Consider the following 26725-nt stretch of genomic DNA (forward strand, 5'->3'; position numbering starts at 1 on the left):
GAATATACAGAGTAATCGATGAATAAGAAACATTTTTTATCTTTGCCATCGTGCGTGTGCTTGTCTCCTCGTCTCGTCCTTGCCCAACGTAGGTAGACCCAAGAACAACCTGGTGTGAATAAATGTTGCATTAGCTTGGGTTCGATCCGCCATCCCCTTCGGCAGGGGGCATGGAATTGATAAAGGCATGGGCCTACTGATACTTTTAGTGTCCTTCTCCACCCCTAGCTCTGAATCTCTGAATATCTGACAATGGCGGTAACCAGCACCATCTTTCAGCTACGATAATTATCGGGCAGCCTTTCACTGCCTGAGCTGAACTGTCTCTGCGGCACTACGTAATACCACCAGCTCAACATGTCTACCAGTCCGACTCTTACAGGTTCCAAAGTCGCTGATGGTGTTCTTCTACTTCTTGTTATCGCCTACGTCACCTCCTGGCTTAGATCGTGGTACCAACTCAGCCATATCCCGGGGCCTCGAGGCTGGGGATGGAGCATTTTCCCGTGGCTGAAGCTTCACACTCGAACCGATCTTCTCGATCAGTTCTGTTATCTGACTGACCAGTACGGACCGCTCGTGCGTGTCGGGCCCAAAACCCTCGTCTGCTCCGACCCAGATGTTCTGCGACGTCTCTCCGCACCGCGATCGCCCTATGTACGTGCAGACTGGTACTATGCGATGCGCCTGAACCCAGGTGAAGACAATATTTTTTCGACCCTCGACGAGACTCGGCATGAAGAGCTCCGTCGCAAGATGGCGGCAGGATACTCTGGCAAGGAGAACACGTCTCTTGAACAGGATGTGGACCACTGCCTCCTTGAATTGATCCACCTTATCGACCGGAAGTACATCAGCGTGGGTGGCACCATCAAACCTATGGACTTGGCCCGCAAAGTCGCGTTCCTCACCAGTGATATCATGAGTAAGGTCGCGTTCGATGCCGAATTCCACGACCTGCGCGACGATAGGGACAATTTCGGCTACATTGAGGAGCTCGAGGCGCTTTTTCCGAACATAACTTGGACAGCCACTGTCCCGGGATTCCTGAAGGTCATGACGAACCTCGGCCTTTTGCAAAAGCTGGCGGCAGCTGCAGACGGCAACATGGGCGTGGCCAAGGTCAAGGCAATTGCTTTTGAGCAGGTAGGCAAACGGTTTGGTCCCGATGGAAAGCCCAACCAAGACAAACCGGACATGCTGGGAAGCTTCATTCGGCATGGGCTCACGCAGGAGGAGGCGAAGCAGGAGAGTGTTCTCAACTTGTCGGTCTCACCTTGACACCGCATCAAGGGTGCTAACTCATGATAGGACGGCTGGTTCTGATACCACTGCAACAGCAATACGAGCAACGCTTTTGTGCATCATGACCAATCCGAGGGTCTATCGGACACTCATGGCCGAGATTGACGAAGCTTTAGCACAAGGAAAGATTCCTGCCGGGCCAACAGAGGTCATCACAGAGGCGCAAGGGAAACAGCTACCTTATCTTCAGGCATGCATCAAGGAGGTCGGTCTTTGGTTTCTTCTTCCAGCGCGACTGTTAACAGCTGACATCCTATAGGGGCTCCGTTGGTACCCTCCCGTAACTGGTGAGCTCTCCAAGAAGGCCAGTATCCAGTACTTACCCGTGATTCGCTTTCATTATAATAACCGCCCCAGACTCCTCCTCAAGGTGACACGATATGTGGCTACTACGTACCCGGTGGTGTCAAAGTTGGGTAAGTCCTTATCCCCGGAGCCTTCCCTTCTGCTCGCTAACGATCCAACAGGTCCTCCGTCAAGGCAGTCCACCGCAATCCCAAGCTCTTCTCACCAGATCCCAACTCCTTCCGGCCCGAGCGCTGGATTCTTGCTTCTGAGCCCCACGGTCACGAATCATCAGCTGAGAAGCTCAAAGAAATGGAACGCAATAACGATCTCGTGTTCGGCTACGGTAAGTATCAATGTCTAGGCAAACCAGTGGCGTTCATGGAGTTGAACAAAGTATTCGTGGAACTGCTGAGGAGGTTTGAATTCGAGGTTAGAGACCCCCTGAACCTGTGGGATACTAGGTGTTGTGGGACACATCTGCAGAAGGACATGTGGGTGGTCGTACGTAAGAGAGCACTAGGCATCAAGTAGCGGGAAGATGACCCAGAGATATATATTAGGAATGGATCTTTTGACATATCCTGGAAGATCAACTCCAAGGCATGAAAACCATGTTCATATTGATCTGAGGCTTGCATGGAATGGCTGTGCCACCTTGCGCGCATCATTGATATCAAAATCACGTGGCACCATCCGCGAGACGCGAAGCTGCCTTCAAATATTGTCCAGCATTGTTTGCAGATTCACAGTTAAGGAAATGAGGGAGTCAGGATGAATCCTGCGGTGTCTTAAGCCATTGGTTTTTTTAGATTCGTCGTTTGTAATCCTCAGTGCCATCAAAGGTACGGTCTTGATGTCGCAGCGTGACCGGTGTAGTCATGTGCGGTCAAAACAGTCCTTTCTGAAGCCACGATGGTGACGCATCTACTTCGCGACAATCTAAGCACGGGTAAGCACTTGATTAGGATCCGTTTGGAAGGCGCCGTTGCAATACTGTGTACTGTAAACGTTGTCAGAACCTCCATCGTTCATTATTGTAGTTAGGAGCAACTCGCTTCAGTCTGCAGGAAAGCAATGCGCCCATACGTCCTATTTGCAACAATGGTTGCGTCACAATGTTTCGGTGCACGTGGACTGGGTGGCATCAGGGCGCTCATTGCACAGAGGTGTGGCTGGGGAGTGGAATAGAATGCTCGGAACATCGAGAGAGGCTCAAACTAGAGGTTACAATACATTCTTCCAATCCTTGCGCCGGGAACAGAAAAGGCCAGATTTTTGTTCAGCTGCAGGGGCCACAAACCGGGCTGGTTCAGGGAAAGATGTCCTGTAGCCGCTCCCGATCTGAAGGATTTGCGGTCAGCTGGGTGCGAGGGCCTGCTCAGCTGAATTATTTCTTAGTCTTGTGAGCATGATACGGGTCAATTGAGCAGAAGGGCGCACTAGAGAGCTGAAGAAAGCAGTTGGACAAGAACATTTGCATGATATCGGATATCGGTGACATGGCTTAGCTTCTTGAGGAATGGCAAGATATGGTGTGAAATAGAGCGAAAGCAAGAAACACGCGTTCTTTTGGGGCGGAGGGCCTTTCGGATGGGATCCCAGCTACTGGCAACCCAGCCCTGAGGACCAGAAGCCGGGAAGGGCACGATCGAAGCATTCGGGACAAGAAAGCAAAGCAAATTGAAGGGTTGTCTGCAGCACGTCGTTCGCTTTATCAGTGGGCTTTGGAGGTTTTGGAGCTGCTTGGCCTGCACTGCCCGGACTGCGCTGCCCGAGCATGGGCAGAATGGCACGACGCAGGCAGAAATGGGCCGCAGGCATGGTACCCGGGGATAACATCTTGTGAAGGCATCTTGTAGGGGCATCCTCGACAAACATGTATGGGATATATTTGTGGAAGTGTAGGACACTGTAAACTCGGGTCGAGGTTGAGAGGACGGTCACCGGTGAGAGGGCAAGGGTTCTGGTGGCCTAGGGGAGACATTTCGACGTCCTAGGTAGTGATCCAGAAGAAATAGGTATTGCAAAGGAAGAGCTGGATTGACGAAAGCCGATGGATATGGACTACACTGACGTGCTGATGATGATGATGCAGAGAAGTACACGGTAACGCAGGCACACGGAGGCAGTCGCCGCAAGTTACCGATCTGTTTCTCTGGGAGCTTGTCGGGTGTCTGGCGTACGAAACTCACTTTAATTCCCTTTCTTCTTCCCGCTTCCACCCAACATCTGTGCACTGGGACGGACTCGCTGGATCCCAAACCACCAACTCGTACTCCCGCCCCGCTGTTCCCGCCTGTAAGTCATCTGCGTCTCCATCCTTTACCTCTACCTTTTCTTGACCGACTCACAACAACGCTCCATCAAAATCTCAGTCAAAGCTCCTAAATCTCCATCCGTCCCGTCTCCCGAACCTTTGCTCTCCTTTCTCTTCCACCGCATCTTGTCCGCAGGCCAGTAGACCGAACCCCGTCTTTCTCTCGCCCACAATCGGTGGCAGGACACAAAGTGTGTCAGTGTCTTAGCCACAGTCCACACTAATTAACCTACCCCGAAAAAGGTGCTTTCCTGACAATCACCTCTCAACCTCTTTCATTATACCACCATCTCGTCCTACCCTCATCCTTTCGCCTGCCATCTCACTCCTTTTCTATCTCCATTCTCCCTGCTGAACCGATCATCCTCTCTGGTCGACGTCTTTCCGGCTTTTGCTTAGTCCCCCTATCTGACCAAATCCGCAGCAGCCATCATGGCTGAGATTCGTCGCAAGCTTGTCATCGTTGGCGATGGTGCCTGTGGTAAGACTTGTTTGTTGATGTAAGTATCAATCCCCCATCGACATCTCCATCCCTCTATCATTTACTGACAATCTCGCCTTGTAGTGTCTTCTCCAAAGGCACATTCCCTGAGGTGCGCAATCTACTCCTATCCTGATACCTCGACCTGATCTACCCTCGCGTGGATGGACCTCCTGTTCTAGGAGTTATACTGGCAAAAGAGCTGGCACGGTGCGGACAGGGTAACTGACGAGTAAATCACGCCAGGTCTATGTCCCAACTGTCTTTGAAAACTATGTCGCCGATGTTGAGGTCGATGGGAAACATGTTGAACTAGCTCTATGGGATACGGCGGGCCAGGAAGATTACGATCGCCTCCGACCCCTATCATACCCCGACTCCCATGTCATCCTTATCTGCTTCGCCATTGACTCTCCCGATTCACTTGACAACGTCCAAGAGAAGGTACACAGCAAGAGCTCCACAGTTTTGTCAAGATGGAACTGACCAATTTTCCACAGTGGATTTCCGAAGTCCTACATTTCTGCCAAGGTCTTCCTATCATCCTTGTTGGATGCAAATGCGATCTGCGACATGATCCAAAGACCATTGAAGAGTTGGCAAAGACCTCTCAGAAGCCCGTTACCCCGGAGCAGGTGCGTTTATTCTCTCCAGCAAAGAAATTATAAGGCGATAGGAACTGATTTTGGCTACCCTAGGGTGAGGAAGTCCGCAAGAAGATCGGTGCCTACAAATACCTTGAATGCTCGGCCAAGACCAACCAAGGTGTTCGTGAAGTCTTCGAATCCGCCACCCGTGCTGCCTTGTTGACTCGCAAGAGTGGAAAGAGCAAGAAATGCTTGATTTTGTAAATCAAGTAAACCAGTCTTTCTTGTAGCAAACATGTGGACCAAGTATGCTCCCGGCATTATATCAGGATATCATCAGACGGGGTCCAGATATCAATCAAGAATTGCAATGTTTTCTTGCTCTTGCTTCGACACAGGTCCGGTTCGGTGGCTTTGATCGTGCTACGCTTCGGCACTGATACATTAGTTTTGTTTCCTTATCGAGCGAAGGATGGGTTGATGGTTGAGGCAATACAAGAATTGCGGAGGCCATGGATGGGCAAACTTGGATGGTACTACAAAGCATGATGGCGTTCTACAGTCGAGAGATGTCGAGATCATCATCCAAATAGGAAATCCATTCACGGCGTTTGTCCTCAGGCTTCGGGCTCTTGATAGCATTCATCTCTCTTTCCATCTCTGCTTTGTGGTAGACAATTCTCGACCCAAGCAATGAAAGGATATCCATTTATACCATCTAATCCAGATCTGTGCTATATGTCCTGTTGAGGATACAATCTCTACGGAATCACGTTGCATTCAGACTTCAGTCTTTTTGGAAGTTAGCTTGCACTGATAATTTTCAATACACGAACTCTCGCGACCTCCACATCCTAACGTTATCTCAGGCCATTTCTCAACCACAATCCGAAAACCCCCTTTCCTCGCACCAATCTTTTGCAAACGAACATGCCTAAGACAACGGAAACCACATCCCCGACCTGCCACCTTTGTAAAGATGCACAATTGAGAGCCTGTTTGGCACTAGATGTCTCAACATGTTAGCACGTGCCCTCTTCGGGTCCGGCCAAGGCATATCACGTGATTAGTACAGCCTTGTCGGTGACGCAGTCCTTTGTGATAGGCCGGACATTTCGACCACGGGCTTCGCCTTTTCACTTCCTTGATTGCTCCGTTGTTCAGTTGTCGCACAGCGTATCCTAACTTTTCAGAGGAGCATTTGGATGAAAATCGCTAAGTCAAGGACGTATTAACCAAAGTTGTCGACATGGTTTTCATATCAAGCAAACAGAGACTGCGCTCTGAGTAGCGATGTCTTCTGGGAGCAGCCATCTGCGCGTCGTACCAGCTCACCTGTCCTATCTTGCCATATACAATCCCTCGCTTGGCCCGACCGATGAGACTGTACGCGATCAGATTGTATTTTATTATTCAAAGAAGCTAGAAGACGAGAGGGAGCGACGCAGGAAACAAAGAGCCTCAGGAAGCGGGAAACGAAATGAGCTATCCAAACATGACCAGCAGCGAGACTCAGATACCAAAGAGGAGGGGGAATCAGAGGAACATGAAAGACTGCGGCAAGTTGGGCTTGCGCAGGGTATGGTGGACTTTGTAAAGTAGGTAGGCAGCCAACCTTTCATGCACTTTTGGTCCCCGCTACTTTCTCCAGACTTGAGGAGGCAGTACTTGATTATCGATAAGGCGCTCTGACTTGATATGTATTCTACAGTAATTTCTCAAACGGTGCTCCCCTCGAGTCGATCGAAACGGAAAAATCCCGTGTTGTCCTGAAAGAAGTTGAACCCCAATGGTGGATTCTCGCCGCCATTGACCTGACAAAACTGCCATCTACCAATTCCGGTGCCTCGACCACCAAGAAATCAACTAGCTCCACAAAAGATACCGGATCAGCCAGTACTGAAAATGTCGAATTCTCGTCGCGGGAAGTGGCCCCGGCACCGCTGCTTCTCGCGCAGCTCACACAAGCGCACCGCGGCTTCTTGCTGCATCATGCATCGTGCCTAGCGGAACTTTGGAAGAAACATGAAAACAACAAAGAACTATTCTGTAGTATGTTGAGCCGATATTGGACACGTTTCATCTGGAACTGGGACGTTCTCTTGCATGGAAATCCTGCCGTAGAGCTATACGACGCCGTCAAGCTAGCCGGTGGCGGCGAGCTCGGCATAGGCGTTGGTGAGGAAGAGTGGGGAAGTGGTGAAAGAGAAGTACTGGAAGAGTTTGTAAGCCGAACTGAAGGTCTTCTCGACTTGGTCGTGGGAAGATATGGAGATGCTCCCATGGCCCAAGTTGATGGCAAGCAAGGTACGGAAGCGAAAGTGTCGGAGGTTTCCCAAGATCCAGAGCCTTGGTTAGGGAACGGAGAGGATTCTAGGGCTCAAGATGGAATAATCTTTTCGGGTGTGGGTGGCATCTCGCGCCGATCTCTTGCTGCTATATCGCAGTGGATGGATGCCATCTATGTTCAAGGGGAGGCTGCTTATGGTGTCAGCGAAAACCCTGCGTCTCCACCCAGGAAACACAGAAGGAAGAGGAAGCCAGGTAAAGATGGCTCTTCACGGCCGCGTTTAGATCGAACGCGACAACAGCAGCGTGACGAAGTCCAACTAAGAACTGGATCGCCTAGAGGAACGACACCATATCTTCGACGCAAAGCGATCGAGAACAACGCCACTCCCCGAGGGATCCCGGCGCCTCTTGTTAGTGCGGTGGAACGATCTTTGAATGATGTAACAGCCAAAGCGAATGGCAAAGGCCCGACTCAAAAGGACGAAGATGCCGGCGAGTCAACATCGGCTCAAAGTCAAAAGGACCAGGAGCAGTCCTCGACGTTTGGTGCCGAAAAGATGATGAAGTATCTCAGCCTTGGATACGGAACGAGCTGGACATTGAACCCAAAAGGCTTCAGCACAGACAAAATATCGCAGGAAACCCCGAAGGAGTTCGAACCATATAAGGACGAAGATCACGTTGAGGGCACGCCGGCAGCAGAGGAACAGCTGCCGGAACTTGATCCCACTCCGGAAGTAAGTGACGAAGAAGAACAGCCATTCGTTCAGCGACTTGAACAATCTATTGGGAGATTCTTGATCGGTCTGTCCGGAGACCTTGAAAACGCCGAATTTGAGGACGAGGCCAATGATGAAACAACCGACAGGGGCTCGGAGGTGAATGAAAATGAAGAAGCAGCGTCTTCGGCGTCTACAAAGATATCAAACCGGATTTTCCTCCGGACACTGGTGATGGAGATGTCCCCATCGAGATTTTCCAAACTGTCAACTGTCGACAATACTTTGCCGCAGCCTAGTGTCTTCAATTCCGAGACCCCGTCGAGCAAAGGAAATACCAGTGCAGCAGCAACAGCAGATGGTTCTCGGCCAGCGGTCACCAACGAAAAAGTCCAAGTCGCAGTATATGTCCATCAACCGTTCATCTTCGTTTTTTTGTTCCAGTTACAGACACCGAATCTCACCGTCCCCGGCTTTTATCGTGCGATTCACCACACTCTAGGCCCCTTACAAAAGAGTCTCTTACGAAGCACAGATCCAGAGCGATGGAGGGAACGAGTCAAAGAGACATTGCAGCCAGGGTCTAATTCATTTCCCAACCGAGAGCCGAGTCCAGCCGCTGTCCTCGGCTCAAAAAGCCTTTTAGAAATATACGATCTCGTCTACGATCCAAGCAAAGGAACAATACGAACCTCAATCCCCAACATCCCCCTTCCAGGAAGTCTTGCAGCCGAAGGTCTTCATCGGGCACAACAACAACTGCGTCCGATCACAGTTTCGGGGTCTTGGTACACTCTTGGGATACCGATCGGATCGTCATCATCATCCACCAGCCCATCTGGTGGGTCGACACTGGTGAAAAGTGAGTGGACCCGTATCGAGGCCTTGAATGTCCACGCGCATATCCTGAATATCTGGGCGACAACTCGTGAACAAAGAGTTGGCACTGGCCGATCCCGACAGGGAAATGCGGAGCTGGAGAGAACCGTGAAAACAGCCAGAGGATGGTGGATAGTATGGATGAGGGCACTCTCCCCGAGAGGAAAGCATGGAGGAGCCAACAATGAGACTGGGGAGAAGCAAACGTCACAAAACTGGAGTACGTACCATTCCGACTGTGATAAAAGCGATTGCCAGACAAACGGAATGGTTGCAACAGAAGCAATCCTGGTCCGGCGATCGCCACAACACCACGCTTCAAGTGGCAGGGAGACATCCCGCTCGCGGTCTGACTCTAGGAGGGCCGGTTCTGCAGGAAGATGGCTCCTTCGTGAACAACCACGTAACCGAGAAGTTAGCGGCACAGGGTATGGCAATGGCGCAAGTTCAGGGACGACAAATGCAAAGGACGTCAGCGAAGGGGTGGGAGTAGATGCGAGGAAATGGGTGGAGGGGCTGATCAGGTTGAGTATGTGAAAGGAGGCCGGGAAAGGAGGGAGATACCGCATTGTATGGTAGAGTCCCTCTCGAGGGCCGAGACGACAAATCCCAGTCTTTTTGTATAACGAGTAGAGTACCACGTCCCATCCTAGTAGCTACAACCTTGTAGCCGGCACGAAAACCCATGAATACACAATGACAAAAAATCCCTAGACGGAAGGACAATGTCTGAGGGCTCCATACGTGCCTATATTGGTCTATACCGTGCTTGTCAGTTGGCACGCCATTGAGAGTGGGGGTCGTGTGAAGGACGTGGCCTGACGCCCTCGCACCTCCACTGTCTGCGGGGACTCCTGGCCAAGCCACTGGTCTCGGCTGGTCTCCTAGTCCTCGACTGACATTAAACAGGAAGCCGGTGTTGTTTTTCCACGGTTACAGTGACCGTCCTGTTTTTAACGTCTGTAAGCCTGCAAGCTGCATACTGGCCGCTGCATGCTTGCCAGTCCTAAAGTGAAAAGCAGGGGATATGCCGGTCAAGTTCAACTTTGCCCAGAGACCCAAGGAAGGAAAAGGAAGGGGGTTGACAAGTCACGGCGACACAGCCATCATTGCTAGCGATAACGACAGGGAGAGTAATGTTGCTACTTCTCTCTACGCGCGACTCGGTACTCCTAAATTTTGCCAATTGAGTGATTGAAGGCTCGCGGCTGGCTGGCTTGCTCTTCGACTCTCTTGTTCTCCTGCCACAGGTTGTCTGGTTGGTTGGAAAAAAGGCAGTTGTTTGACGATTTTTCTGAACAGCTACACCTGCCATGACGTTTCTTCATTCTCCATGTCTCAATCTCAGCAGAAAACTATCATCGCCGTCATCGTCATCATCGCAGCCCCTCGCTCCCGCTACCGGAGCAGGCGGCGGAGGGGGGAAGTCTCTAAGAGAAAAGTATGCTACGGATGTTCGCTCCATCTCAGACTCAATGTTATCTACAATGGCCATCTCATCACCTAAATTGGCTTGTGGGGTGATGATGCTTCGATTTGTTGTTGTTCGTCCACTGCTCTTCAGAATCTGAACGACCGGAACCAACCCTGTCCCAACTGTCATGCGAGCAACACAACGTGCATCTATGACCCGTTATCAGATGGGAGGGCGACAAGAGGTTCGCAAGCGGCGGCTCGAGGAACTCAAGCTTCGCAGTTGGACCCTCGAAAAGCTCCTCGCCACTCTCAGGAAGTCCTCCAAATCTGAATTCGCAGCAACTGACTGAGCTGATCAAGCGGGACGTTCCATTAGAGGAATTCATTCGGTTCCGGGATGAACATCCTGGGGTTGCCGCCAATGAAACTTGTGCTGCTCTTTCTGCCAACCCCCTTTCGCCTGGAGGGTGGAAATCCGTTCGCATGCTTGCCATCAGTGAGTTCGTTGACCGCCCGCCTTTTGAAGTACCGGCTACGCCGTGGACCATGGTCACCAATGATAATACGTTTGTTTCGCATCTCGTCTCTGTGCACTTGACCCGGTATCACTGGTACTCTCACAATTTTGATGAAACGAAATCTGGAGACGTCAAATCGACATACTGTTCTCCATTCCTCGTCAATGCGGTTCTCAAAATGAGAAGCGTGAGTTTCGTCTCGATCAATGGTGGTCTCAGACTTGAGGGTTCCTGACTTCCTTGTTTAAGGTTCTTACGGATCATCCGGCCATCTTTGGCATCCCCAGGTGATTCGACTATTCGAGCGCTACACTTCTACACGAAGCATGTCGGCTCTGGATTTTGGAAGCTGCCCCACCAACACTTACAAACGTACAAGGTTTCACCATCATGATCACGCTCCAAGTCAGCCCGTTGGAGCCATCGACTCTGCCGACACTAACTGAATGCAGTGCGACATTCATCGGGAAGACAGGGTGAGAACGACGTCCCTAAAGCAACTCGATGTCATGGCACCCCCTCCGTCTTCGTCAATACATGAGACAATCACACAATCAAGTCATTTCTGAGGATTTTCGACGATCACGAAAGATCACGGAATGGGCTACATATATGTACACAACATACTATTCCAAGCTACTATTTCTAACGATTCTGCTGACATGTGGTAGGCCTCCCCGAGTGCGAAGCCCTCTCTTTGAAGCACCTTATGCGTCTCATGTCTGGCCAGGACATATGACGTCCTGGGCTCCTTTCCCGCTCCCCCAAGACCCAATCGACCTCCCCTCCGCAAGTCCTCTACAACGACATGTGCGAGCAATCACGCGCGACATTCAAGCCCTGGTGTGTTTGCAGATTTCGCGACCCTGGATGCGGTTGAAAACTTGGACGCATTTCAAAGGATGGATGAACGATATGTGGCGCGGTATAGCTCGTTGCCTAATCAGTTTCAGGTTGACGATCCGAAGTATATTCCTGATCCGACTACGATGGATTTTGGCGTAAGCCTTTTCCCCTGAGCATGGTCTTGCTCTGTCGGTTGGGGACCATTTCCGCTTGGCGATGTGGAATTGGACAATCCTGCCACCTACTGCTCCGTCTCAGCCCGTCGCTACTGAATCCGAAGCCAGCGATGAAGACGGATCAAAACCAACCCCATCAGCTCCGGATCCCGAAAGGTTTGGAAGAAATCAGGAAGAAATCCAAGGAGAAGTGCATGGAGATGACAAGCATCACAAAATGTCTTCTTCAAACTTTCGATGCACATTGTGGCCGGAGCTACTTCTATATCCTCATACCCCAGTCCAGTATCCTCGTCGCCAGCTACTCGCTGTCTAGTAATTTATACACCACCCCGGAGGAGGGAGTACTACTTCAAATCTTTCCAATCCTAGTTCGACGTTCACGTCGGTGTTACCCAGATGTTGCTCAAGGCGGGCGGAGGATAACCCCGCCATCTCTTTCTCTGTGTATATGATTTGGAAGTCCATGATTTGATCTAATCAACCAGTATTCGCACCTTGGATATGACATATATACAACTTTTGCCAATACTTCTTCCGCAATCGGCCAAAGGATCTGGAAACCAGGGCTTCCCGTCCGCTCAGCCGTACTTAAGCCAGATGCCGGTCAGTTAGTACCAAAGTGGGTGACCATTTGGGAATCCTGGCTGTCGATTGTTTTTTGTGGGATTTCCCTTGTGGGTAAGGTGTGGTGGCGGTAAGAAAATAGCAAGACTTTACTGTAAGTAAGCTATACAGAGAGACTGCGCCTAAAGGGGATCGACAATGCTTAGATTTAGGCGCTTAACCATATAAGTTATAGATGCCACTTGGCATGCCCCAGTTAAACCCGAAGTAACAATCATCGAAAGGAGAATCTTGGGCTGCCATATGTCTTACTACATCATCGAATTTAAACAGACAGCAGAGTTGAATTTACGACAGACAATCCCAGACATTAGGTCGGCCCTCGTCAATATCCTAGCTGTGTTTGACAAGGAGAGACCAGGAAACAGCCCGCTTGAGAGACGAAACTTTTCTTCTTACCTCCGCATGCCCAAGTCTGTTGATCATGAGCCCTAGATAAGGGGCTCCCTTCTCTCTAGATGGAGCAAAGAACAAGGTTATTCGGATATCTGGGCATCCGATCCTGTGTTGCTTTGAGCAAATGCCTTGATTGGGCTTCGGCCTGATCACGTGCGACGTATTATCACGTGAGATATTTTATTTCACGTGACCGCGTCTTCCCCCCTAAACGGACTAGCCTTGTGTCTCACGTCTGCAACAGATTCAAACCTCCTCGTTGGCTCCCCGGTCACCACAGGAGAACCAGCAAAAATATTACCGTCTCAAATTCAACTTCTGCCGCAACTACAGTCTCACAACGACTGTCCCATCGTGCAAACTGACCAGTCCGGCGCCTCAGGCTCACACCATTTCCCAAGATCGCGAACCTGCTCCGAAGCGATAAAGCTCCTCCGCTCCATCTGCCACATGAACTGTCTTGACCCATCGATCGACCGGCCCCAGATCTGGCGCCTCGTCCTTCACACCCAATTCATCCACCTCGCGTGCCATAACCTGCTACAGGAGACAACGGGGCTCAACCTCTCGCCCTAAACAAATACATCGTGGTCTTGTCTCCTGGGCTACGCCGCAATCATGCCATCCCCTTGAGACCAGTGGTTAGCGCCTGTCTTGCCCTCACGTCATAAACGGTTAGAGAGACATGGCCGTTTCTCCGGAATCACCACACGATACGAGCGTGCCTGGTCTGCCGCCCGACAAGGACCGTAAGGAGGGTTTTTGTAACTTTGATCTAGACTGACTAGGAAAAGAATACTCCGGAAATCTTGCCACCCGCGTTCGTACTATCCCGTTTGGTTCTCTCATCTCACTGTCGCGATCCAACCCTAGACCCTAAGGCCCTGTTTTTGGTAAACTCTTCGCCAATCTCTCAAATCTAACTTCTTTCTTTTCCTTCCCTTTTCCCCCCTCAAGGCGGGTCTTCTCTTTTCCCTTGTACTCGGGTTGATCTTTCATATACCAAGCTGGACTGACCAGATCCATTCTCTTTTCTTGCCTTTTTCTTGGTTTTCCTCTCTCTCTTTCTTTGAGACCGCGGCGCTGGCGCTGAGCGCTGGACGCTATTTTACCTTACCTTGCCTTTCTATTCTTTTGGTAGAATCTAGTCGGGTCAACCTTCTTTGACTCATTCACGTACCTTATTTGGATGGACCTTGGTTGGTCTTTCTCCTTTTGCAGTGTAAACAGACACCGCCGCTCGTTCATCAATCTTGGGTCCGAGCATTAAAATCAAGACCAGTTGCATCGAGAGTGAACAAACATCCGCCCCAGTTTTTGGTCAATTATCAGATTGGATCCAGTCCCGATCCCAGATCCGGTCAACAATTCAACAGTGACATCCAGAAGATCAACATCTCAAAAGTCAAAGCAGTTGAACCTCGTCCTTTCCGGTACCGGAAAATGCAGACCCGAGCAGCACAAGTGATCCTGCTCATTCTTTCACTTGTTCTAGCGATCTTTCTCCTCATAGCCGCATCCAAATATGCAGCATGGTCAAAGGTAATGACGGTAGCATCGGGAAGTTGGCTGTAAGATCCCCTATATGAACTATAATTGCTCTTTGGCCTCTCGAAGAGAGCTGTTCCAAGCGAAATACTGACAAGGAAATACACAGTCCATTAGTCTTCTATATCGGCACCATTCCATTGCTCTCGCTCCTCTACACAACTTCTCACTTGGCTGCTTTACAATTCAAAGGGCTCCCTGTTCCACCGTATCCCAACGCTCGGGACTCAATACCTACATCGGCCAAGTCACGCGAGAAACCCTACGATCCAGAACGTACGGTGAGCACAACATTCTTCATCCTAGCCGTGGGAGTGGTGCATCTCCTCGCCTGGCTCATCCAAGCAATATTATGCACATCGTGCGAACTTGCCCCCATCCTCGCCGGGACTCAAGGCCGAGTTCCACGCTGGTGCCCCCAGTCCCGCTTCAAAGACACCGGCAAGCCCGGGCTTGCCGACATGCTCGGCACACTGGCAACAGTCAAAGACTTCATGCAATGGGTGATGGTAGCGATGGCAATTTTGCTCATCGAGTGCGCACGCCGCGAGTACATGCGCGCAAACCGAGTACAACGGGAGGCATTCCGACAAGCCGGTGCAGGCATTGATTTCGGTGGACCCAGCAGAGGCGGAGATTTCAAAATGCCCGGTTTCACAAATGGTACGGTCATCGAGCTGAACAACTTGAATATCAGTGGACCCCGACTGTTCAGGCCCGAGGAGGAATTCGCGAACAAGCAGGCGCAAGGTGGACAGAGGATGAACGAGGAGGAGAATAAGGGGGCGCCTGACACCGGCCCACGACTACCTCCTGGGCCCGTCGGCCCCGGTGTACCCGGTAATCGTGACAATTACTATGGCAATGGCATGGGACTGAAGAGGAGCAACACCTTAAATTATATGTACGAGTCGAGAGTATGACACTTACCCAATGCATCTGTCGTCAGTCTCAGTCACTGTCCTTTTCCTGTCACATTTCGGCACCTTACTCTTTTTTTTTCCCCTACGTCGAGTCACTCGATATGGCAGAGTCCCTGATTGAATGTCACTGGAGTTAAGCAGGTGGTGTGGTGGTGGTGTATGGCATATGATGACTACGATAAGGGACGTCCTCCCCCTTCTTTGGAGGAATGGCACAGAAACAAAAGGAACAGTTGAGCTTCTCGAAGTTTTCATGTTGAGCGTTGGGCAAACCCCATCTTCCTCCGACTTATTGAGAGCTGAGTTGAATCCTAGATGAATGCTGCATTTTTCGTGGCCTCGCATTTACGATCGTTTCGTTAGCTGAAACACTTGCGTCGTGAACAGTGTAAGTGTATAGAGACAGTATTGGAGAGGGATAAGAGGCGGAGAGAGCGAGATGAGAAACCCCGGAAGATGCTAGGAGATGGAAATGAACTTGACTTGGATGTGGAGAGATGGATCATGCTAGCAGTCAGAAAGGACGGAACATTGAGTGCTAGATAGAGAGCATAAATAAATAGACTGGCACTCATCTACTAGTCTCGCCTATGTGCTACTGGTACAATGTCATATATATGTATGCGTGTGTGTATGCGAACAAATGTATGCTGGTATACCAATGTGATGTATGGCTCTCATTTCCAATCACCAATTTCTCCACGTATCAAGGTAGGGAGCAGATTCAACGAGCACGCAGGGACCGAATTGATCACGACATTGAGAGAGACACACCGCTTCCGCATGTTTACATCCCTTTCTCAGTGACATAATTATAACCATCAGTGGATTTGGATACCAGTACGACAGGGTGAATCGTAACTTTTTCGCAGGTCAAGTATTACATTGGGACGGAAACGGAGACAAGACGAAATATTCAGGACTCGAGCATATTCAGGTCTAGGTACTATGGATTATAAATCATGAATTATCTTCTTGACCTTTGGTCTTCAGCCACTAACTAGCCCACCGGCCTGGAAAGGTAGAGAGGGCCAGGTTGGGTTGGATTTCAACGGGTAAAACTAATTAGGACAGACAATACAGCACAGGACTCTGACCCCTTCAGCACGAAAGGTAAAGGGACCCCAGCACCATGTCGAATTGAAGAACGTCAAACAACGATAAAAAAAAAAACACAGACCGAGAACCATTACTAGAACCGCTTTTTGCGGGATACATATCATATCCTTTGTTTCCCCCTGCCCTTTTTCGCAGGTGGGTGTAGCAACTCTTGCTCCTGCGCTTGATCAAGATCGTTCAAGATCGACATCACTCGAGTCAAAAATGTCGTATGAATCGAGGACTGCATGCCATCCCCTGGGAGAAGAGAGACACCGTACAAGTCTGATGACCATCCACTATCAAATCCGAGAGGAAATCAATTAGGCCGCAACGGGAGCAGTTGGCGCTGCCTTGGGTGCAGCAACTGTAAGTTTGGGGACTTTGCATCAAGATTGTTAGCGGTCTTCCGACCACAAAGCGGAATCTCTGCAAGACGTAGAAAATGATTTAGATACTTACTGCTCATTCCATAACCTTCCGTGTGCCCCTCACGATCGCGATTGTTAATCTCGACTCTGATAGCGACATTCAAGCCACCTTTGAGAGCTCCTTCACTACTGATACCATTTGCGGCGGGATGCTGGGTACCAGCACCTTCTTCACCGACATGAAGTGGACTATGCCCATCGGTACTTGTGTCAGGACGAGATTTACCGGCCTTCCCCGTCGTGTTCATATGCGCGGTGCCATTGATCCCATTCGTAGGCTGCTCCGCATTTGCTCCAACCTCAATGTCTGAAATCTCCGTAATGCAGGCATAGTTTCGACTAGGCATGGTGCAGTGATTCCAATCCGCACTCTTCATTTGACCGCCGGGCTGTTTATCGAACATGTCCAATAGAGTCTCGTCAGTGTTTCCGTCTTTCAGATGATGAATCTTGTTGCGTCTTGCCAACAAATTCGCCACAGCCTTTGGAGGGGGTTTGTTCGTAATGGCCGAGGAAACAACGTTGGCCATGTAGCGTGGGTCCTCCAGTGGATCCACGTTGTTGGCCGGATTGGAGTAGAAACGGCCTAATGCGGCGAGATGCACGTCGCCACCAAGGATAGTCACCCGGACTGAATATGCAGCGGCGAATTTTTGGAGACGGATGATAAGTTCTCTGCGCTCGGTCTTGTGATGACGTGCCGTGTAGTGGTCATCAAGATCATCCAACAAATCGACCGAACCATCAAACGAGTTGAAGAAACCTCCTGCGAAGCCAAACCGCTTGTTGAGCAAACGCACGGGGGCAATTAGGGGCGAAGTCAGAATGTTTTCCAGCCATGCCAATCGCGGGTAGGCAATGGGGACACCCAAAAGGAGGATGAGATGCCTGATTTGTCCACGTGCTGCCTTGAACTCTTTTTCTAGCCTCTCGAAAATCAAGTCATACGTATCCGGGTAATTGACCTGTTTTCTCGTTCGTTCCGTTCGTGCATCAATCCCGCAAAAGGCAATACGTTTGCCCAGGCGCATGTAAAGGTTCCTCGACTTTTCCTCTACGTACGGACCTGGTCGCTTACCGACAATCCAGCTGGGATCATCTGCCGGTCTCTTGTATACATAGGTGTCCTTGAGCTGGCGAGGGTCGGGACCCGCAGTCCCATCTGCACCGGCCTCCATCGTCCGCGGTGTGTCTGTCGTAAACGTGGACACCGGCGGAGCTGTATGGTGCTGGAATAAACAATAGTACTTGAAGCTGACCCCACCAAGACCACGGAACACTGCACATCTCATGAAATGGTCAGTGTAGGAGCCAAATCCATCGATGATGTCGTGATCATCCCAAATATTGATCTGAGGAATTTGAGAGTTGGCCGTCGCGAAAGGCTCGGTGCTGTACCATCGAACGTAGTTCTCAAAGTAATACTTGTCGCATCGACCGCGGAGGTCCTCGCCGAAGGGGTATTCTCTTCTCTTTCTGGGATTGGAAATCGTCGTCCATTCTTTCAATGGCCCCTTGACCCGGACGCTATCATTGTAGATTTGGTCACCTCCGCCAATCATGACATGGAATGGACGTTGTTGGTGAGTCCTCAACACGTCGTTCCACAATGCCGGACCTAGCATCACATGTTAGCTGGTTCGGCCCGTTCAATGCCACGGAAATAGCACCGACCTGACCAAAAGTCCTCGTCCGTTCCCACAGAGAACCCATTGCAAGAATGAAACATTATCCGCATTGATTCAGTGGAGGAGGGAACGACAAATTGTCTTGACGCTGCCTTGCTGACATCCGAGAGGAACCGCATGTTGGCTATGGAGTATTGCCATTTTGCCTCCGCCTCAACCAAGGGGACCCGCAGACTAAATCGCCAAAAGGTTTTGTCCGGATCTGAGAATAGCTTCAGGCCTCCAACGAGCTGTGCCTGAGGGAACTTGACATTGGCGCTTGGATTCAACGCTCCCAATGACTTCAACTCAAGGCTCGGAACCTTTTGACCCAGTTTTGTAACAATGAGAACGGAACCATGCCAGAAGACTTCTGAACCCTCCTCGCTCATGCGCTGATAGTTGAGAAGAGGACCGCAGAGGATTTCAAACTCGGAGCTGTGGGAGTTGCTAACGTCGGGACCGGTGCCGTAGCCATCTCGAGTTTCGGAGACTCGCTGGTTCTCCGTTGACGCAGCCGTACCATCTCGTTGACCTGGTTTCCGTGTTAGGGCCCAGGATGGATAGACTGCGCCATGGCCAAACACTACCTTCCATTTAAAGATATTTCAGTCCGCAGGGCTTTTCCCGACAGTGAGATTTACTGTTGGTGCCTTTGTTTAGACAAATATCAGTGACAATAGGCTCAGGTGCAGGCGAAAATGAAGAAAGGAGCGCGTTGCTTTGGAAAGGTCCGGGGGGGGGAACCAACGGTTGGGGCCAAAAAGGTGAAAAAAAAAAAAAAAAGGAAAAAAGAGAGAAAGAAGACCAGCAAGTGATCCTATTCCTGATCCTGAATTCTAATCCGTCTAGATTACGGAGTATGGTTGCGAGGGAGAGAGAGGCTGGGATCATGAGAACGGTGCCAATAGCCAGCGATGATGAGCATGGTCCTGTCAATTCAGCCCATTGCGTGAGGATGACGATGACGCCAAGCTCCAACTCTGCGCGTGGACCATGGACTTGGGGGGATTGGAGGAGCAGTCTCCGTACAGGGTACCAAAGCTCCCTTCCTCCCGAATACGTGTGGCTAAGTACCGACTACCTACAGTACCTGTCGGTTCGACGGAAACCCTATTAAAAATAACTGGGTTTCAGCTGGCGAAGTGTTTCTTACTGAGTCTCCTATTCGCTCCAGCCACTTTGATGTGCATCAGCCACGATGCTTGACCTCATCGACTTTTGTTGCCGTGTGTTCGGTGATCCATTGTCCGGTCAATTTCCTGCGTGGCCTGATACTAACTAATAGATAAAGCCCAGACAAAGATCATCACCCAGCACAAACATAGCTCATACACGGTGGTCTGTGGTGACTCTAACCGATATACTTTGTTGCTTGGCATCGATAATTAGCCCCGTGCGCCCACGCCTCACGCCAGAAACGTCATTGTTCCATCAAAGCCATATTCAGTCCCTCGTCATTGATCCTCTTTCCCATTCCATTTTTACTCCTTGTCATCCTTGGGCTGAGGATCACCGATTCCATGTTCATAGATGGCAAACAAGGTGTCGCTTTCTGGCAGACAGGGACTGTCATAGATCTTGCAAATCCGAGTCTCCCCTCGGCCCTTCTTCAAGCTTAGACGGGTCGTGCTGGCATGTGCGATGATATTGCCGCCAATAGGTTTCTTCGGGTCGGGATTGAACATAGCGCTGGGTCCACCGTCCACTTGAGCAACCACTTGATTCGTGATGACAACCGCGATGCCAAACTCGTCCGCTAGTCTCTGCAATGTGCGCAGGAATTTCGCCATGTGTGACTGTCGTGATGACAGCTCTCCTCTTCCGTTATAGTCGGTTCGGTAGAGTGAGGTGGCCGAATCAACAATGAGCAATGAGAATCGTGTCTCGCACATCATCTGGGATGCTTGTTGGAGGAGTTGCAGCTGATGTTCCGAGTTGTACGCTCGAGCGTAGGCGACATTGTCAAGGACCTCTTCGCCTTCAAGACCATATCGGTTGGCCACCGACAGCAGTCGCACTGGTCGAAAGGTGCCTTCGGTGTCGATGTATAAGCATTTGCCTTCACCACCGCCCATGTCAAATGGCAATTGACATGTAACCGCCATTGTGTGACAGATCTGACTCTTTCCAGTTCGAAACTCTCCGAAAATTTCGGTAATGGACCCCGTTTCGATCCCGCCACCGAGTAACCGGTCGAGATTTTTGGAGCCGGTGGTGATTGAGATGAGGTCACTTCGGCGGGCGTGCATTTCCGTAGCGGTGGTGAAGCCCATCGGGACAAGTTTCATCGCTAGACGGGGTGGTCAGTTGGGAGAGAGAGTGCGCCGCGCCACGTGAAGCATACCTTCGTTCAACAGTTTCGATGCTTTTGCTTCTGAGATTCCTTTGATTTGTTCCAGTTGACGACGTGGTCTATGCCAGTTAGTTCAATTGGTTGACATGGCCACCGGCTCATTCACTCACGTGTATGCGATGGATTCAACAGTATGGAAGCCACCTTCGATCACCAGTTTGATATCTCGGTCGGTCAGACCTGCGACACCCTAGAGACATCAATACACCCCACGCGCAAGAGTGTGCTCCTTTACTCACCACGAGCTGGGAGACGGGAATGGGAGCTCCAGGGCCACCCGGCATGTCGTCGTAGTCATCTTGCTGGGTGTCGACACTCTCCATTTGGGTCATGATGATCTACAAGTGAGGGATCTGGGGACGGAAACAATGGTCTGAAAAGCGATGAGCGGACTGGGAGTTCAAATCGGTCGAAGACAGGCAGTTCCGAGTAAGAAAGGTGGTGGTACAACAAGAGGATGGGTCGTTCCGTCGACGCGACAAAAGAAAACGCGACGAAGCAACCATTTCGGGTTTAGCCAAAAACACGCTTTCACGTGATTACATGGAAACCGGCCCCCCCCTTTTCCATACCTCCAAGTCGTTCACGGGGAATTTATTATATCAGCCTGCAATTTGAACTACCTCTCAACTTTTGAATGCCCATGCACTACAGTAATGGTACACAGCCCCATCGTCAGTCCTCGACCTCAGATCGGTGGAAGGAGGGGGTATTCTTTGATATTTTGAACTCCATTCCTGCCCTTCAACGACCCATTGCAAACTTGATAATTCATGATACGCTTTTCCTTGTCCAACCCGGTAAACTGGCACCATCAGCCCAGGATGCTCCAATCTCTTTCCTTTCCATGTCCCGAACCGGCTAACCCAATCGTTTAGTCTATGACTCTGACAACATATTGCATGAATTCGCAATCGTCCAGTAATCGTTCCATATCGATTTCTGTCATTTGAATGACGACTTCGATGAATTCCTTTCGGTCGTCGTACGGAAGCACGATGCACGAACCAGGGTCTTTCGACCATGGTTTACGCACCCAGTCGGGTGGCCCCAGATCCATGTCGAATGTGGTCTCATAGCACTTCAACTTCTCCCAGCTTGTTACGTACATGTCGGCTCCGTTGGCTCGATCCATGTTGCTCGCTTGCAAGTCTCGAACATCACGGTCGGGTCCTGCGTATTTTGCCAGAGCGATGGCTTGCCGAATATACGGCTCGTCGACACTGTTGATGGCTTTACGTATCGCCATGGCCGTTTGCACGATTTGAGGAGTACTCGCGTTCGCCAGAGGCGGGATTGGCTGCTCACAGGCGGCAAAATCAATGGCAGCACCGAAATAGGACTCCGGAAGCGGTTCTCCAAGCTTGTTTCGGATGTTGATGGGGATGAGCAGCTTGGAGTGAGTGATCTGGCTGCTTTGCAACAGCGACGGCGCCCGGGCCCTGGTCATGTGGTGCCAGAGCAATGCCAGGAGAACGTCATTCGGTGTCATGAAATTACCATCAGCATGACATTCCAACGATCTCTTGACCTCCGCCAGCTTTTCCAAGGAGAAGGCGACGACGCAGCCACGTCCACGAGGCCTGGTGGGATGATTCACCGGAGATGCCGCACTGGTGCTCTTGCACTTCAGCTGTCGATCATAGACCAGATTTTCGGGAATGTACGAGAGCGCCTCTCTGACGACACTCTTGCGGTTGGCATATGCGTGCAGTCTCGACGAAAGACCTGGCATGTCATGGCCGTCGGCATCGACGGGACGGTCAAAAGTGAATTCGTCCTTCAGCACACTGCCTGATATCAACATGCCAATTCCGGTGCCATCGGAGATGCAATGGTGTAAGTAGACGGAGACAATGAGACCTCCTTCCACCAGATTTGCTTGGACACGAAACACGGGAGCTCGATCTTCGTCAGCAGATTCGGCCAATGCGGAAATGAGTTCGGGCTTGATGATGCTCGGAGGTAAGCCCATCCGGTCGAGATCATCGTAACTATATGGGACCTCTGCATGTGTGAGGCGGCGGAAGTTGACTCGGGGAAATTCCACAAAGTCTCTGTCGGAGAAGCGTACTTCGATTGCACCAACCCGGTTCCCCGGCTCTCGGACCGCCACCACGTAGCCGCACAGGTACGGCTTCGCATCAATCGTTCTCCTAATAAAGCTGTTCAGTTTCTTCTCCACCTCGGGGAGCATATCTGGGTCTGGCAAGCGATATGCCAAGCAAATGCGAATGTACGATCGAGGCATACAACGTTCAATGCTTGATATGTGAATGATGTGTTCTGGGCCGCCCGGGCCATGTCGTCCGACATCTCCATCGACTTCGGCGTCGAGATGCAGAGCGTTTGGCCCGGAGTCAACGACAAATCCGTTATGTTGAACTGGTTGAATTCGCGTTTGATCATCCTGATCCTCGGAGGGATTCGACGATATTATCGAATGCGGTGGGCTGCTGGGACTGACTGATGAAACAGACTCGCTCGACAAGGCAGACATTGGGTCGCTTCCAACGATATTTTGTTCTTTGGCAGGATCAGTCATTGGCGAACAGGCTCTTGAGGATGGTGTTTACCAAGTCCAGAACAATTGGGAGAGTCAAGATCAATTTCAGGCGACCAGTTGCTCTGTTGATCTATAGAATTTGGCCAGAATGGTGCATGAGCATTGCGATGGAACACCAGCATGGCTGGAGAATGGGTCATATATGGCGTCTGAGCGGTGTCACTGCCTAGTCGTCACCGGCACAGATCTTGAGGCCGTGATATCTTTTTGTTGCTTCACGTGGTGACACTCACCAACGCCGGTGGAAAGGAGAGTGCGTTTCAGTCACCACCAACTGGGACAAGATGAAGTTGAGGGAAGCGTTCTATTGTGGTATACTGCTTTTGAATATATAGACGCCCAAAAAACGGGTTGAGTCGGTCAGTGTGAAGGGCAATCCAATCAGATGTCAGCAGGCTGCTTGCTCGTCCAATATGAGAAGACCCCACAACTTGAACAAGGCAAAGATGGGTTCGTTCGAAAGCCACACTGCAATTGAATAACCCAGCCGGACAGAAGAGCAGGATAGAGGTAACTAAATAGACGAAAGATAACCTAGAAGACCTGGGGACAAACTGAGGGTCGCCGGTCGTAGATGAAGGGTGAAGAACTGGTTGCCTTTCCGCCGCGTATGCGAGAATACGTTTGATCTCAATGGGTTTTGAAGATGTCGATTATTACAGTACTGTACGTGCCCCTTTGCCTCTGTGTAGCAAGACCCATGTGGCTGGCTATTATTACTTAGCGCTGCCCATTCCAGAGAGGTGCGTGACGTGTGAGCTCGTGATGGTGGAAAAGTGGGAATTCTTAGGGTAGGGGATATGTAGAACCACGGCCAAGCCGGACCATTTGGATCTCGATATCTCTATCGCGGGCTGCGGGCTAGGAGCTCTGCAAGGCGAGCGACTTGGGAGGGATGAGCGAAAGAAGAGCGGCGAACACAGCGTGCGCTGTGTCACCTCGCCACTCTGCCGACCCGAGGCAGTCAGCCTCGCTTCAGAGCATCTTGTTGGACTAGCATTCGATGAGCCCACAGGGTCCACGGACAAAGTCGACATGGTTTTGAGGGGTGCTGGTGCGGCGAATGCGGCGAGTGGGCTGGCAAGGGCGTTACCAAGTCGTCCAGGAGCGGTAACAAGCAGGGGGGAGAGCGGGGGGGAAAGGTGAGGGTACGGGTCGACACAGTATAATTTTGGGTCAGCTGAGCGACAAAGCGGTGGAGGTCCGGCGTGCAGATGGCTTGCGGTGCTGGTGCAGGCACAGAGAAGGCACGTCGATTGTGTGAGCCGTCATCGAAGGGGGAAGGGAGGAGAAGTCAAGCGAGCCCCGTCCTGCTTGACATCGTGCGCTACCGCAGCATGCATGATGAAGAGAGGTGTGGTGTGGGAGGAAGTGACGAGATAAGTGGGATAAAGGACAAAGATTGTCACAAAGTGGAATAGTCACAGCCGGGGGCATGGGCACGGTGATGATTGACCAGTCTTTTGATTTCAGATAGATTTCTCAGTCCGTTGAATGTGCCAGCCCTCGTTAGTTTCGGGCTCCATATCTCGCCTCATGTGAGGATTTTCCCGGGCGTCACGAGTGATGGAGTGATAACGTCGGAACCCTGGGCGAGGGTTGAGTGCCTTGGTGCCACTTCTGATTAAAATCTTTCGAAACAAGCCTCCTCAGCCGCAAGGTTCCAGAAATTCGAGTTCGAACAAAAGGCGTACAAAAAAGGCTCGGAGAGCTCGGCCCCCCTGGTTTCTCCCCCCCGGGGAACACCCCAAATTCGACAAGAAGGGGATCTCACTGCCTAGACGAGCCTAGCAGCATTATTGAGAACACGAGGACCAGCGCCGACGCCCTTTTTCCTGAGTCTCAAGAATCATGACCACTGAACAGGAAAGCTGTCATTTTCAAGAGAAAAAGTCAAACAGTTGTTGCACCAGGGCATGTTCAAGGGACCCTTGACCCGTGGATCGCATTGTGGCATCAAAGGGCTTGCTCCTGTTCGCGCCGGTCGACGGGGAAGTGGCATTCCCCGGAAGGATGCCTTGGTTCCGCGCAGTTCAAGTGTCCCTTAGACTTTGACAAGGGGCTTCTTGAGCCTGTGGACATCCTTTGGGTGGAGGCTACTGTCAAGGCGAACCCACAATCTCCAGGCACCCTCTTTAGCCTTTAGCTTCTCTCCGTTGGCTTGGGCCCGGGCCTTGGAAAGTCGGGTTTGGTCTGGCCACTTCCGACGGTCATTCAAGAAGGTGCCCTAGTAAATCATCCTCGGACGTCGTCTCTTTTACTCTGGAGAATTGGAGATGTTGCGACCAATTTCCCCCCTCCTAAATCGAACCTGGAAGTTGGAAGAAATATCAAATAAAAAAAAAAAAAACCAAACACAGTCAACGGAGTGACAGGTATGAGAGTGCGGGTGGAGCATCCCGCAAAATCCTCCTCCACCATCCTGACTGGTGCTCGTCATGCACAACGTCAAGGGCTTTAGGATCATCTCTCTAACCCCGTCCAACGCGCCGGATCATCCCCATAGCTGTCACAACCTCATCAGCAGGACCCAGTTTGAGTGATGGTGCAGATGTCAACTCGTATCTCTGTCCAGTGCCTTCCGCTCAAGCCCTTCATTCCTGCCGGTAATGTCAACCGGAAGCAACAACGAGCATTCTGCTTCGTCATCAACTTCCCAGACGGTAGTATAACAAGAAACCGTTGTTCCGCTTTCATCGCGGAGGCTTTTCACGGCCCTTGGTGTAGTTAGTGGATGCTATGCTGTGCTGTGCTGTATATTTTCTATACCGAGTCCTATCGCTGACCTCGCCAAATTTGAACAAAGTGTAGCTGCGCGAAACATTTCAGCTCTCCGTGGACTTCATATGATTGGATTTGGAGCCGAAGGGATTTTTCTGGCGGAGGTGCGTAAGTTTGATTCTGGATGACCCCCTGAGGTGACCAGCGCTCGTTCCTCATAAATTGCCACTTCTGTTCACCGCCAGAAAGGACGTTGCAATTTGCAACATTGTATATTTTTGAACTGCCATGTCTCTCATGCTGAGCATGGAAAGGCGCCCAACTCTTGATCAGCCGGTGTTCGCTAACGGTAATTGTTGACAAGAGACATCGGACCAGGGTTCTGAAAGTCCGGAAGCGCAGCTAGCAATGCCCCAAGAATTATGCGACCCATGCGTCTTGAAATGAAACATCAAAATCCATGGCGCAGCCACAAAAGCATTGCAGGCTCTCATTCTTTTTGATACCAGAACATGGCGAGGAATCACACGCACCAAAGACGAATCTGAATTGTGGAAGCAAAATGAGG

General features: G+C 50.9%; 7 protein-coding genes and 1 non-coding gene across 8 annotated transcripts; 5 read left to right on the plus strand and 3 right to left on the minus strand.

Moving 5' to 3' along the window:
- Positions 1–357: 357 nt before the first annotated feature.
- Z518_02755 (uncharacterized protein) lies at positions 358–2124 on the plus strand (the record flags this gene model as incomplete). Its single annotated transcript, XM_013419782.1, has 5 exons — positions 358–1265; positions 1312–1510; positions 1565–1630; positions 1663–1721; positions 1773–2124. 5 exons carry the CDS (start codon positions 358–360, stop codon positions 2122–2124), a joined length of 1584 nt encoding a protein of 527 aa, XP_013275236.1.
- Positions 2125–4342: 2218 nt separating this feature from the next.
- Z518_02756 (GTP-binding protein rhoA) lies at positions 4343–5242 on the plus strand (the record flags this gene model as incomplete). The annotated part of the gene is made up of 5 exons (XM_013419783.1): positions 4343–4410; positions 4476–4503; positions 4638–4835; positions 4892–5026; positions 5090–5242. The coding sequence occupies 5 exons, from the start codon at positions 4343–4345 to the stop codon at positions 5240–5242; spliced, it is 582 nt and encodes a 193-aa protein (XP_013275237.1).
- A 1029-nt stretch (positions 5243–6271) lies between these two features.
- Z518_02757 (uncharacterized protein) lies at positions 6272–9405 on the plus strand (the record flags this gene model as incomplete). Its single annotated transcript, XM_013419784.1, has 2 exons — positions 6272–6576; positions 6690–9405. The coding sequence occupies 2 exons, from the start codon at positions 6272–6274 to the stop codon at positions 9403–9405; spliced, it is 3021 nt and encodes a 1006-aa protein (XP_013275238.1).
- Positions 9406–12367: 2962 nt separating this feature from the next.
- On the plus strand, positions 12368–12483 carry Z518_02758. Its single transcript, XR_001230608.1, has one exon. It is a non-coding gene; the product is annotated as a 5S ribosomal RNA (ribosomal RNA).
- Positions 12484–14290: 1807 nt separating this feature from the next.
- Positions 14291–15318, plus strand: Z518_02759 (uncharacterized protein; the record flags this gene model as incomplete). The annotated part of the gene is made up of 2 exons (XM_013419785.1): positions 14291–14418; positions 14505–15318. The coding sequence occupies 2 exons, from the start codon at positions 14291–14293 to the stop codon at positions 15316–15318; spliced, it is 942 nt and encodes a 313-aa protein (XP_013275239.1).
- Positions 15319–16739: 1421 nt separating this feature from the next.
- On the minus strand, positions 16740–19111 carry Z518_02760 (uncharacterized protein; the record flags this gene model as incomplete). The annotated part of the gene is made up of 4 exons (XM_013419786.1): positions 16740–16798; positions 16879–18465; positions 18522–19049; positions 19105–19111. 4 exons carry the CDS (start codon positions 19109–19111, stop codon positions 16740–16742), a joined length of 2181 nt encoding a protein of 726 aa, XP_013275240.1.
- Positions 19112–19998: 887 nt separating this feature from the next.
- Positions 19999–21202, minus strand: Z518_02761 (DNA repair protein rhp51; the record flags this gene model as incomplete). Its single annotated transcript, XM_013419787.1, has 4 exons — positions 19999–20807; positions 20862–20929; positions 20981–21060; positions 21110–21202. The coding sequence occupies 4 exons, from the start codon at positions 21200–21202 to the stop codon at positions 19999–20001; spliced, it is 1050 nt and encodes a 349-aa protein (XP_013275241.1).
- Positions 21203–21744: 542 nt separating this feature from the next.
- Positions 21745–23415, minus strand: Z518_02762 (uncharacterized protein; the record flags this gene model as incomplete). The annotated part of the gene is made up of 1 exon (XM_013419788.1): positions 21745–23415. The coding sequence occupies one exon, from the start codon at positions 23413–23415 to the stop codon at positions 21745–21747; it is 1671 nt and encodes a 556-aa protein (XP_013275242.1).
- Between the last annotated feature and the right edge of the window lie 3310 nt (positions 23416–26725).

This window comes from Rhinocladiella mackenziei (genome assembly GCF_000835555.1).
Source record: "Rhinocladiella mackenziei CBS 650.93 unplaced genomic scaffold supercont1.2, whole genome shotgun sequence".
Taxonomy (NCBI): Eukaryota; Fungi; Ascomycota; class Eurotiomycetes; order Chaetothyriales; family Herpotrichiellaceae; genus Rhinocladiella; species Rhinocladiella mackenziei.